General features: G+C 38.0%; 1 protein-coding gene across 3 annotated transcripts; it reads right to left on the reverse strand.

The window, feature by feature from the left end:
• Positions 1 to 430: 430 nt before the first annotated feature.
• Positions 431 to 13047, reverse strand: LOC113056125 (F-box only protein 11). 3 transcript variants are annotated; one of them, XM_026222661.1, is made up of 23 exons: positions 12748 to 13046; positions 11174 to 11243; positions 10526 to 10653; positions 9777 to 9858; positions 9493 to 9637; positions 8391 to 8520; positions 8016 to 8099; positions 7770 to 7902; positions 7554 to 7660; positions 7256 to 7367; positions 6815 to 6921; positions 6418 to 6555; positions 6109 to 6326; positions 5704 to 5884; positions 5370 to 5492; positions 5207 to 5292; positions 4977 to 5053; positions 4646 to 4789; positions 4305 to 4415; positions 3197 to 3304; positions 2996 to 3104; positions 2805 to 2903; positions 431 to 2265 (listed from the first exon to the last, which is right to left on the reverse strand). In XM_026222661.1, exons 3-23 carry the CDS (start codon positions 10631 to 10633, stop codon positions 2136 to 2138), a joined length of 2532 nt encoding a protein of 843 aa, XP_026078446.1. In that variant the 5' UTR covers positions 10634 to 10653; positions 11174 to 11243; positions 12748 to 13046; the 3' UTR covers positions 431 to 2135. The 3 variants fall into 3 exon arrangements, 2 of the variants coding, with proteins under 2 accessions (XP_026078446.1, XP_026078445.1); XM_026222660.1 differs by lacking the exon at positions 11174 to 11243; XR_003277663.1 differs by lacking the exons at positions 2805 to 2903; positions 11174 to 11243 and having other exon boundaries at positions 2104 to 2265; positions 2942 to 3104; positions 12748 to 13047.
• Positions 13048 to 13899: the final 852 nt, after the last annotated feature.

Here is a 13899-nt window from a genome sequence, read left to right on the forward strand (position 1 = left end):
TTTACCCGGGAATTGTGGCAAGTGAAGGGTTTATGTATTCAATCAATAACGACTTATTCTTATCAGACTAGATAAAGCACACTGCTGTAAAAGTCTCCTACATCACAAGACACTGCTTTGGAGACTTGCTTGTGTTATTTACACAAGTCGAGTATCTCTATTAGGTTATTACAGGAAGGCGACACCTGCAATCAGGGTGGTTTTGTCTTATAATAACTGTAATCAAATCATGTTTAACAAGCTCTTGAAGGCAGTGTATGATTCTGTTCAACCGTAGTGACAGATGTTGGGGGTTTTCATGGCTTTATGGACAAGAGGACAGGCAAGTTTTGTCAAAGTAGCGCAACCTATAAAACAAGTTATTAAAACAGCAAACTACTTGTTTATATGTCAAACATATTGTTAGGAATCAACAAAAAAACACAACCAGTGTTGATCTAATAAAGTTTATTTTCTTAAAAATGACCAGTTTCTGTCCTTTTCTAGGAAATTAAACCCTTTTTAAATTCATTCTAGAATCTACATAATGGTTATTGAAGACTTCACAATATATTAAGTCTAGATGTTATGGTACACATGCATAAAATTCAGGCTGCATGAGAAGCCACAGTCACATTACACATAAATGGAGTTTGAGGGGCAAAAAGACAATGGGGCTGTAGAGATACTTGTCTCAGCTTCAAAGAGGCCAGAGGCCTCCAATATAAACCAACTCCAGCAAGACTTTTCAAAATCGCTAGCGTATTTAAAACAGGCACAAGTCAGGCCATGGGCCCAAAAGAATGCATTAAAATGTTTCTAAAGTCAGGATACATTTTCAGGATGCTATGACTGCATGGACAAAATTTACTGAATGAAAATGCTCTGGGATTATTTTTAATATAAAACCATTTCTTTACATTCGATGTAAGATTAACGGTCAAACATGTTTCAGAATTCTTGGGCCCTTGGTTAACACATCAAACCGATTGGAGATTAAAGCTCCAAATATTTCGAAAGGGAACTTGAGAATGAGAAAGATAACTAAAAATAAGCAAAAACAACCCTTTTTCTAATTATGGCAGCAACAAATGTGAAGCAAACATATCGGAACCTTCATAACCATAAGTTCCACAAATCAATCACTCAAATAAAAGAAATTAACTTAAAAGAAATACCCTCATTTAAAAAAAAAATGCTGGAGGACAATTTAGTGTTAGTTTTCTGATCTTTTCTTTGTTATTCCTCTTTCACAGAAAGAACTTATATGCTGAGACATGAGCATGATTACAGCAAGCCTAATGTGTGCTAAAAAAAAATATTCACAATAATAATAATAATAATAATATATAATAAAATAAGAGACATTCAAATACAATAAGATTTTTTTGCATGAAAATACAAAACTACATGAGAAAGAATTAAAATCATATTTGTAGGTCAGAAACACATTAACATTAAAAAAAAAAAAAAAAAAGCAAGTGCTAATCACAGTTTTTTTTTTTTTTTTTTTTTGTGGGGGTCAGGGGTTGTGAATTTTTATATCATACATATATTTCAGCACATTTGCTGTCAAAAAACAGTCACCGGGGGAAGCCATTAATGGTATGGCTCTGCCTCTAATCCAAGAAAACCACAATCTGTAGTTCCAAGTGGCTCGGGTCACAGTCAGATCTGTACAAAAACTGCAGCAGAACTCGTCTTGAATCTCCACACAGCGCTGAAGTTGCACAGGGCGGGGCGCACAGCGTTGGACTTTGCACCTGGAAGGACCAAACAAAGTCTACTCCCATCCCAAACTAAACTCCACTGTGGCACCCACCTCCATAATCTCCAGAATCCTGAGTCAACATATTGCTTCACAATATTTCACTCTTCTAAATCATCCATCATGCTCCCAACCAGAAGTGAAGAAAACTCCTTGCATCAAAACATCTTCTCAGTAAGCGATATACAAGAGTCCGCACCCAACACTGAGGCAGCTTTACACGGCTTTGGAGTTCTGCATTTCACCCCTCCAAAGACAGTTTCCCTTAAAATGATTAATTCAAAGTCTGACAGTTTTAGTCCTCTCTGGCCCAGAAATGGCAGGCGCTCTGGATTTGTAGGCAGGTACGATAAAGGCCAGGGTGCTGTGATGGAGGTTGAGCTGGATCTCAGTTGTGCTGTAATGTGTTGGATTCTATGGGAGGTGCAGAGTCATACAGAGTGTCCGTGTCATGGGTCGGCTCTCCAGCCAATGTGCAAGGATTAGACAATGTACCCGCGCCACAGTCACAAAAAAACCTGCATAGGACAGATAATAAAAGGGATTATAGCAGATTAATCTATGCATCCACTGAATTTTACAGAAAAAAACTATTATTCTGCAATTCACCTGTAACTACAGCTATTCTCGTGAACTATAGGTTCTTCATGAAAATGTATCAGTTTTGCAAAAATATTAAGCAGCACAACCATTTTCTATGGAAGCTCGTTTCTGCTAAAAAAAAAAAAAAACACTTTACAATTTTGTCTTGCTCTATTACAATGAGGAGGAAAAGCGAGATGTAAATTCAGAATTGCAAGAAAAAAAAATCTGAATTATGAGAAGTCATAATTGATTACGTCTTATGCACCAAAGGTGTTCACTACATTATAAAATATTGTTTTAAGAAAACAAAAATTGTAATAATATTCCACAATTACTGTTTTCATTGTATTTGATCAAATAAATGCAGCCTTGGTGAGCCGCAAAGATTTCTTTCAAAAACCTCTTACCAACCCCAATCTTTGAATGGTAATGTATACATATTGCACTGTATACAAGAAGGTTTGCCACTGACCTATCATGCCGTATAAACTCCACATCATGCCCTTGGTGGCACTTCTTAATACAATTCACACAAATTGCATTCCGGTCTGTTGTGTTACAGGTGTGACACCTAATACAAGAGAATGGAAAAAGGTGAAATACTATTACCAGATCTGTTGGTTTTCAACGCAGACGGCTTCAAGTTGCCTGCCTTCTGATTACCTGTAGAAATCGTGCATGGGGTAGCTGGTGTAACTGGAAATCTTGTACAGGCACTGACCTCTGCTCACCGCCTTTTCTATGGCATCCTGATTGTTCATGATTTTGTTATCTACAAAGTTATGAAAAACGGTTATATTATTATATTATATTAAGGTGAAGTGAGAAAGATAGTTGGTTATGGGTTTCAATGATAATGTTTACCTTTCATTGTAACATTGACACCGGAGGCTAGAAATAAACCTCCAAATCTGTTGTTGAATATCTGATTGCCTTCCAGAGTCGCTGTGGCATGGTTTGTGATTTCAATGCCTAAAGTGGGGGTGAGAGTGCGTGTTATTTGGAAGACTGAATAGAAATATGTAATGATGACACATACATTTTCATTATTTTACAATTTACCATTAAGACCACAAAAGAACCGTTTTATAGTAAAGGAATAGTTTATCTGGTAATTTCCTGAAAATCTACTCGCCCCCAGGCCATCCAAGTTGTAGATGAGTTTGTTTCTTCATCGGAACCGATTTTGAGGAAATTGAACATTATATTACTTTCTCACCAATGGATTCTCTGCAGTGAATGTGTCACTGGAGGAAGCATTATTACAGCTCATGGTATTTTGGATAAAAGCAAGTTTAAAGTTGAAACATTAAAGAGGAATTGTGACCCTGGACCACAAAACCAGTCTTAAGTCACTTGGGTAATATTTGTAAAAAAAGCCCAAAAATACACTGTACAGGTCAAAAAAAAAATTATTTAATGCCAAAAATCATTATTAGGATATTAAGTAAAGATCATGTTCCATTAAGATATTTTGTAAATTTTTTTTGTACATAAATATATTAAAACTGATTTTTTGATGAGCAATATACATTACTAAGAACTTCATTTGGACAACTTTAAAAGTCAATTTCCTCAATACTTCTAGGTTTTCAAATAGTTGTATCTTGGTTGTATACTGTCCTATCCTAACAAACAATAAACTAATGGAAAGCTTCTGTCTTCAGCTTTCAGGTGGTGTATTACACTCAATAAAAAAAAAAGATCCTTATGACTGGTTTCGTTGGTCCAGGGTCACAATATGTTTCTTCCAAACACACAGCTTTTAACTTCACAATACATTAACTGACTGGATTCAAGTGGATTATTATTGAAGAGCAAATTATGTAATGTTAAATTTCTGTGAATATGGAAATTTTGGAGGGCCTGAGTGCGGGTTAACATTCAGCAAATTTAAATTTTGTGGGCAAACTATCGATTTGAGACCACCACAGTGGCAGCATGTACACAATTCTGACTTAACCCTACTGACCTGCAGCAAAGCCATCAAATATCCGGTTCTTCCGCAGCACCGGGTGGCTGTTTGTGCTGATGAGAACACCAGCCTGTGCGTTCCTGAAGATATCGTTCTCTTCCAACAACCCTGAACATGCATATGAAGACACTGCTATTAGTTTTATCATAATGATAAAACATGGTACATCCATTATTTTAACTGGACAGCTTTTTGACTCAGATTAAGCTTAGTTTTGAACCACAGGGGTTTTCATCACTAATTGTGTGATTTATCTTTCTATTTTAATTCACTGAGCTGGCGTAGCATTTCCTGCACTGCATCTGAAAGCAGTAAGAAATTTTCCAATCCGTTCTTACCCCTCCCTCCGTTGAATATGCAAATACCCCCATCCCGTCCATCATGGATTTTATTCCTGCGCAGCGTGGGGTTGCTGTCTGTCTTAATCCACACCCCCGCCATGGCATTATCAAAGATCTCATTGTCCTCGATGAAACCCAGCCCTAAGAACAGTCCACCAAATGATGTTAAACAAACACAACAAACAGAAACCTCTCACAACTAGACAGACCAATATGACAGCTGAGACCTGTCACTGTTGTATGGCTAAAACACAACAATAAAAACAAGCTTCATAAGAACTTAAAAGACAAATAGAGAAAACAGAGAGAAAGTGGATAAAGAACTTACCAGAATTGTAAACAAGGATGCCTCCATTCTGTCCACCCCAAATTTTGTTTCTTCTGATTTTTGGATTGCTTCCAGTTCTTTGTTGTAAAAACATAAGGAAAAAACATCAATCCTGTACAACGCATGCAAAATATGCATCCAGTATAAAAACGCAGTACACTGTTTTACTACCAAGCCTCTTGAAAACCAATTTGTACCCCTGATACTTCACAAATTCAATCACGTCCTACCTGATCTGGACTCCAGAGTACATGTGATTGTAGATATCATTATCTTCCAGTACTCCATGTCCATTGTCGTAAAAATACACTCCAACCTTTTCAGAGAAATAACAACATTAGGAGGGAAGAATGAATGCTAGATCATACAGAACTAAATTTTGAAGTTCCAAACCTGTTTTCCGCTGTGTATCCTGTTCCTCCTGAGTACTGGCGTGCTTCCTGTGGTCACCCACACTCCGGCTAGAGTGTTGCTGTACACCTCATTTTCCTCTATTACACCCTGGCCCTTTTCATGCTACAAAGAGAAACAGACAGAACACAGAGTTATTCTATGATCTATGAATAGTGTGTGTATATTCTGGGAACACATGATAGGTAAAAATTTATAGCCTGAAGTCGCTTTGGATAAAAGTGTATGCTAAATGCATAAATTTAATTTTTAATTTTAAATTATATTCTTTGTTCTGTCAGCAGCCTGTTATCTATTACAGTCAGGTCATGCTCACCACATAGATTCCTCCGTGCTGGCCGTCATGGATCTTGTTGTGCCTTACTATAGGACAGCTGTTCGTTCTGATCTGAATGCCAGCCAGGGCATTTCCATAAATATCATTTCCCTCAATGAGACCCCTCCCATCACCAAATATGTAAACGCCTCCTTGGTTTCCATTGAAGATGGCATTTCCCCTAGATTAAGCGCAGACAGTTGATTTTATAGATCATCAACAAAATGGAAAAATCAAATTTACATTGTGCCGAGTCTTTGTTGAGCTCCGCACAAGCTAATCACTATCCAAAATGCAAAAAAGACTTAATAATTAAAGTTTTTATATAGCAATATTGATTTACACTAATATGACACTGCTAACTTAATTTACATAGGCAAGACAGTGAGGACAATGGAGACTAACCTTATAGTTGGGTCACTATTAGAGGTGATCCACACACCAGCAAAGTTATTAGCATAGATTTTGTTTTCTATGAACTGGCCTCGACCTTTCTCATGTACGTAGATCCCCCCCGTTTGGCCGTGGTGGATCTCACAGCGTACTACAGTTGGGTTCGCGTATGCTTTCACCTCAAATCCTGCAATCCTGTTCCTATGGATATTACAGCTCTCAAAGTAGCCCTGCAGAGGGAGACAAAGAGATAGAAATCAACTCACCGGCTAGTGCCCAGAATAGTTAGTCTCTGAATGAACAAATGTTAGGTGTAATTACCATGCCATGGTCAAAGGTAAACACTCCTACATCTCTGCCATGGTGGATATGATTACGTCTGATGATAGGATTGCCATGGTTTTTTACCCAGATACCCGCAAGTGCATTGTTTGAGATTTCGTTATCTTCATAAATACCCTGTAACACAACAGCTTGCAGGTGAAGATTTTAGGAAGATTTTTTTTGAAGATCTTTTATCTTGAAAAAGCACAATATATGTGTCACTTTTAAGGAGCTTTTTATGTTTTTCCTGTTCAGTCCTACTGCTTAGAAACATTTGCATGTAGAAAACAGCAGCATAATATTTTGATTTCTAATTCTAATTCTAATTTCAATACAATGATTTCCATTTTGAACAGTTCCTTTAATGCACAAAACAGACAATGAAGGCTCCTACTTGTGCATGATCAGTGATATAGAGTCCAACATTTTCACAATCGCTGATGTTGCAGTGTTTGATGGTAGGTCCGGCACCTTGACCACTTACACACACCGCTGATCCCACTGCACAAAAAGATAGAGAGAGACTCCCATCTCAAAACCATCCAATAACTATTACTGTATTTTAGCTAATTAAAGAAGAAATTAAGAAATGTTATGCGATTCTACCAAAAATCGGCATGTTAGAATGATTTCTGAAGGATCATGTGACACTGAAGTAATAATTGCTTGACAATTCAAAATACAGTGTTTTTGATTTAAAAAAATCAGCAACCTTTGTGAGCATAAGAAACATTTCACAAAAACATTAAAAAATAATCATACCAAGGTCAAACTTTTAAACTGTAGTGCCTTATGCTAGGCAAGCAGATGGTTGTCTAAATAGAATGAAAAATACCTGTGCAGGTACTGCGGATAACACAGTGGTCGATGTTGGGGCTGCAGTTAACCGTGATCTCCAAACAGTGGTGAGCATTATGATGCTGTGCTGACTTATCATCAGGGTTGAACTGTAGGATAAATAGCAAAATTACACACACACTCAAAAACTTGATTTGCTGCAATCTCTAACAAAAAGCATCATAGAGCATAGAAAAGAGCAAGTAGTATTATCTAAAAGACATCATGCAATGATTCACAAATGCACCATGTATAATAAGATAATGCACTAAAAGACAAAAGCTGGCTAGACTCACCCTGATGGTCATGTAACCCACATATGCATCTTCAGATCCCTCCATAAACACAAATGTTGAGTCTCTAGTGTTTTCAATGACAACCTTGTCAGCAACCTTCCCTGAAGCTGAGAGGAATGAAAACAAGGGTGTAAATGACTTTTATCTAAGGATGTGAGGTTAAAAGTTTTAAGATTTAGAGGGCACAGGTAACGAAAACAGGATTGTCTGGTTCACCTGCGCCAATCATTGTAATGGGGGATTCAATGTAGATCCATTCATCTGTGTAAATGCCAGAATGCACAAATATCAGGCCATCAAAATGGGCCTCCTGCACCCCTCCCAATGCATCCTCAATGGTGTCATAATACTGCAAACCAGAAAAAAAAAAAACACTGCAATTACAATGAAGCTGAAAAATCCTCAGTGCATTTATTGACCTTTTGTAACAGAAAAGAAAATACTGAAGCCAAAGATCCATACCAACATATTCTCTCTGCCTTTGTATCTGGCTGGATTACTATAAAAGTGTTCTGCAAAGCCAGGCTTTACATGTGCGCCTTTATACTGTAGAAAAAGAAAAGCACAGGCTTAATGAATGCTTACTCACATTTTAGCACCTGTGTTAACAATTTTTAATCGATTCACCCAAGACGGACAAATAACCACGAAGTGGAAATGTGTGTAAAAATCATGACATTTCAGACAGTGAACAGGATTATTACTCTGAAAAATAACAAAAGGTCACACACCGAAAAAATCATATATGTAAAAATCATCTATGATACTATTCTGAAGTGAGAAGACTATTATCCATAAGCGGACTTATAAAGGACCACAGAAATTCAGCTCTTATACCAATTGCTGAAAGCTCTCTTTCCACGGGTTTGGTTGCTCATACTCTTCTGGGTTGATCTGGTAGAACTTGCCCGGCTCTGGATGCATCATTGGCCGTGTGTACTCAAACACCTCCATGTATAGTCTCTTCCTGTCAATCACACAAGCAGACAAAATCGCTAACAATATACATTTATGGAATCGGTAACATCTCAACTAATCCCCCATTTATGGTACCAAATAAGCATTTCGTGCAAATTTCAATAACTGTACCATAATTCCAGGTCAGCTGTTATACACTAGTGTCACTACTTACACACGATTGGTCAGTTATACACTACTGTTCCAAAGGTTTTTATTTACTTTTAATGAAAAGTTATTAATACTTTTATTCTACAAGGATGCACTGAATTGAAGGTGAGAATAAAGATTTTTACATTGTTACAAAAACGTTTGAACTTTCTATTCATGAAAACAAAATAATAATCAGTTTCCACAAAAAAAAAACAATGGTAACATTAATAGACATGTATTTTTTTTTTTTTTTTTTTGCATGAAATCAGCATATCAGAATGATTTCTTTAGGATCATGTGACACTGAAGACAGGAGTGATGACTGCTCAAAATTCAGCTTTGCCATCAAAGGAATGAAGTATATTTTAAAATATACCCAGAATTTGTAAATAGAAACCGCTATCCTAAATTACAATAATGGTATTTTGACCAAATAAATGCAATCTTGGCGATCATAAAATACTTTTTTTTTTTTACAGTATTTATTTCATTAAAGTTGCTATCAAGATTGATATCTAAAAGCCCCAATAGACATTTTGTCAAGACTGTGCATGCTGGCAATGTCAGGTGTTACACTCCTCCAAAGAGAAGCATTAAACTTATGTTCCTGATTTCTACCTTTTTTCTTTTTTTGCTGCAATATTATTGCTGTATACCTGTCATGATCATCATAACATAAAAAAATGCAACAATGTGCCAGCTGTCCCTACGTTATGATCTATTAAATCAATAGTATTAGACATGGCCCTTAAAGTTTTCCTCCATACTCCAACAATTTAAGAGATTAATGTTTCTGCAAATCAATCTATTCTAAGTATAAAATTCTCACCAGAGAATGGGGTCATTTGCAAGCTCACTGAATCGCTTGCATACACAGGCAGCCTGGCACAGATCCTGCTCCAGCAGGTACGAGAAGATCTTCAGAACTACTTCATCCGGAAGCTTCTCTTGGAGATACTGCTCTGCAGGGGCAGCTGAAATATAGTCAACAGGAGAAGCAATCTAAAACAAATTGCTTGCGGATAACACTGAATTAATAGCCCTTTGATAAGAAACTAAATTTGTTATAATGTAACCACAATTGAATGACTTGAGACCAATCTCTGCACTCACCTGGCAAATCCTGAGATTTTCCCGACACTCTTGCACGTTTAGCTCGGTGACCAAAATTTTCTGTGGCTGAAGTGGAGGCTCCCTGCATCACATAAACCAGACGCTGACTTTTAAACTACTCATTTTAGGGGCCGTTTACACAACAACGTTTTCAGCCAAAAATGGGAAACTTTTGCCTGTTCGTTTACACAACAACTGCGTTTTTGGGACTGAAAACAGGTTTCAGAGTGCAAGTTTTTGAAAACGCCACCATTATCGTTTCTGTGCAAACACCCAATACGGGAATATTTAAAAACGGAGACATCTTGCGTGTGCATAATACGTGTTAGGTATGTAGACGTGCAGTACATGTTTTTAAAAGGCAAGTGCGAAAAAACAAACACTACAATAGCGGAGTACATGGTACTGTTGTTGCTGCTCAAGAGTTTGCTAACGCTTCTTCAGCAATGTGTATGTGTATTTACTTCACCAATATTACAACCAACAGCAGAGACGCATCAAATACACCACAATCGTCACTTCCCTACAGATACAGTTTACTAACAAGGTGAAAGTGTCAATTACTGGCCTGGCATACATAAAACAAATCATTTTGAAAATGAAGTCGTGCATACGTAAAACTTTTTAAAGACGCAAGGAAAAAACTGTTTTTGACTACATCGTTGTTGTGTAAACGTAGCCTTGGATTACAAACACATCAGAAGGGCTATCTCTGTTAAAAAGTGATAGTATGAGTGCAAAATCTTTACCTCCATACTGTTTTTTGTGGGGCACACGGTTCTTTTAGGCAACAGGGACTTTCTACGGAGTTGGTATGGACTGTTTTGAGCTCCTGGACCAGATTCTTCTGCAACCATATCTGCAGGGATGTCCTCATCTACAAAGAACATAGGAAGAGAAAAAACAATCCATTCAGCGAAACATATCTCAACCTGCCCTACACAGGTTCAGACCCCAAGTTCCACTGCAAACTTCTGATTTCCATGTGTGCACTTTTTAAACTGTTCCTGCTGGAACAAAATAGAACCATTCTCGCAATGAAAACAGTCAAAAAAAACTTTTTGTTGGCCTTCTCCAAAAGCATAGCAGTGCAGACGACACTTCCACCCATTATTTAGTAAGAACGTGACAATCTGTGGAAAAATCTGTGGAATTTCCATGCTTCGAGACGGCTTGCTTTTCCATCTCTTGATATTTAAGGAGGAAAAGTCTTAAAAGCCTTAACCTTCTCTGTTTTCGCAATCGTAAACATCATTATATATGTAAGAAAGCCATAGCTAGATGAATTTTGATCCGCCCAGGTAAGATGCAACAAATGCTGTTCTTCAATCAGCTAAAAATGTTTCAAAGTTCTCTACCTGTTCACTTCTGTTTGTGTGTGCAAGTACCCTACCTACCTGTCAATACCTGGTGTACTGATCACCTGAGAGCGTTACAGTCTGTCCTTCCCTACAGCACATTTGGTACCTGGAGACAACATCCAAAAATGAAAGATGAGAATAGCAGCTAAAGCTTGACTATGAACTGTCACGAATTGTATGGCAACTCACAGCTGACTGATCCATTGGTAACAAAGACTTTACAGGCAACAAGACAGCAAGGCAACAAAAGTAGGCTACATCGGGGCAAAATATCAAGACAACACCTGCTTATTTAATCCTTATCTGATCAGCTGTGACTCTAGTACACATTTTTCTGTGTGCCTGCCTAGAAAGCAGTACCAAAATAAACAGTGTGTAGATGATGTTCTTAAATTGAATCTAAAATACAGATTAAGAGCCTGGCGCATAACATACGTTTAATGCAAATACACAGACACTTCATTATTCTACTGTCTAAAAGCCCAACTACCCCAATGAAATGCAGTGATGGTATCAAATGGTAATACCATATAACTACTATGGTGCATGTCCAAAAAACATTATCAGTTTTAGTACTTTAATGTGTACAGGTTACACCACGTGATATAAACATATTAATATGAATATACTATACACTCTTGGCTCAATGCATTGCTTAGGCTGATTTTCTCATTGCAATAGGCTAAAACTGCGAACGTTTCACATCACACCAAATGATAACAGCAATGTAGTCTAAATGTACTGATCACTACTAGTCTCAAATGAATCAATAAATGCTGGAAGACATTGAAAACTCAATGGGTTAACACTTTATTAAGGGAAAGCCTGTCCGGGTGGGGGGGTCTGTAACCAAGCTAAACGTGGAAACAAAGGTTTCTGATTGATCATCGCAGATGCATATCCACCAACAGAACCCAGGGCCTTGTGCATACCATCTACAAACCTGCGACAATAACCACTTATGTGATAAATGTCCCGTAATTCACATACCAACAACAAAACAGCAAAGACAGCCTTTATCAACCCCGTTTGCTCTCGGTGAGCTCAACTGCGCAGCTAACGTTACTCGTATTAGCAGGCGTGCTACCTAGCAGTGTAAACACAGATTACTTCACAGCTACTGCATTGAAAGCGAACCAAAACCAAACAATGCTGTTGAAAGTACTAATGCGGTGCAACAAGCAGATAGTGTGATAGTGTTTGGCCTAAATGTACAGTGTTTTATATCAATGGCAGCCCACACTGGATACTAGCAGCTACGCAGCGCAGATTTTCATACCTAAATCCACTTCTCACGTCTCTCTGCCACATATGAGAGGTGGCTTAGAGTAAAGGTAAATCAATATTTACCTTGTCACATTGTTTCTAAGTTTAAAGTCTATTCGGAAAGCTGGTAAGCGTGTTAAAAGCTAGCCGTTTACGGTTCTGGCTAGTGAAGCCTAAACAAAGCGCGGCCTGGCCTGTTTATATGCGCCTCGACGCTCTGCACACAAACCCTTTTATTCAGGCCTTGCGACTTCGGAGTGGCCGTGTCGGGTCCTGCAGATAAAGTACCGTACACGACACGGCACAACACTGAAGCGTTGTTGAATTAAAGATCCCCGTCTCACCTCTTTCTGCGTTGTTTCTTTCCGGCTGCACCGGGCGCGGCCTCGACACTCGCCTGGGTCTCCTGCTGCTCGCTCTGACGGAGTTCATTTGGCGAGGTGACTTTACCAAGAAAAAATAGGCTTCCCTCGAACCTTATCCTCTTGTACTTAGCATTTACACAAATCTCTGGTCTAAAACAAATCAAGTCACCCGTCTACGCCAAAAAAGGACACCGACCCAGGGCAGTTTTTCTTATTCGGGGTGTTGTTGGTGTGTTTTTTTTCGGACAGCTCCCCCCTGTGCTGAGCTCCGTGTCTCTCGCTCTCTCCCTCTCTCTCTCTAACAGGAGGAGCCATTAACATGGACACTGAGAACATTGCACACTGATGTTCAGAAAGAGTAACATTCAGCGTGTCATTGATTTTAAATACTGAGTTTCTCATTTTAATTGAAGTGTGTTTCACAGTGTTAACCGCCCTGGTGACATAAAAAGCAAGGATCTGAATGGCAATACAGTTGTAAAAGCTTTCCCTGGAGCCTAAATTGGACCCCTTGTCTGGTCAAGGTAGCAAGAGGTTGGTTAAGATCCTGGGAGACCAGCAAGACCAGATGAGCACCCGCTTAGGAGGGCTGAGAGACCAGCTGGCTATCTTAAACCAGCTAAGATTAGTAAAATATCTTGGGCTGGTTTAAGATGTTTTCGTTAGACAACACACATACTTAAATGTATTGCTTTTACAAACCTCAACAATTTAATAAATAAAGCATAGCTCAGTGAAAGATGTTCTGTTCGTCTTAGCTTTATTTACCAGGTAAACTCCACCAGGGATTTTTAATGCCACCGACCCCAAAATATGATTCATAACTCTCATATATGATCCTTGTGTGTGGGACCCCTATCCTTAAATTTAAAACCCAGATACTATATACATTGTTTAAAGACCCAATCTATACTGTGCAAAAATATTTAAATGTAAAATAGTTTCGTATTTTTTTTTTAATGTATGTAATCCTATTATTATTCACAACCTCCACCCAGCCCATATCTCCTAGCAATTCACTGCAGCATCCTAGTGTATTTAGTGCCTTTATAAAACATTTTATATATATTTGTTTTTATTTAAATGTAAATTTAAAAATGGTACAAATAACTCTTAACTAAACATGTCTGT

Source organism: Carassius auratus, chromosome 37 (assembly GCF_003368295.1).
Source record: "Carassius auratus strain Wakin chromosome 37, ASM336829v1, whole genome shotgun sequence".
In the NCBI taxonomy this organism is placed as follows: domain Eukaryota; kingdom Metazoa; phylum Chordata; class Actinopteri; order Cypriniformes; family Cyprinidae; genus Carassius; species Carassius auratus.

What these genes read in the sequence shown, in the direction of transcription:
- LOC113056125 (XM_026222660.1), bottom strand. Translation starts at nt 12,835, where the DNA reads ATGAACTCCGTCAGAGCGAGCAGCAGGAGACCCAGGCGAGTGTCGAGG. An exon ending in AAGGCAGAGAGAATATGTTG is followed by an intron (nt 7,903 to 8,015) that starts GTATGGATCTTT and finishes TCTGGTTTGCAG; the next exon opens with TATTATGACACCATTGAGGA. An exon ending in AGCACGGAGGAATCTATGTG is followed by an intron (nt 5,493 to 5,703) that starts GTGAGCATGACC and finishes TTCTCTTTGTAG; the next exon opens with CATGAAAAGGGCCAGGGTGT.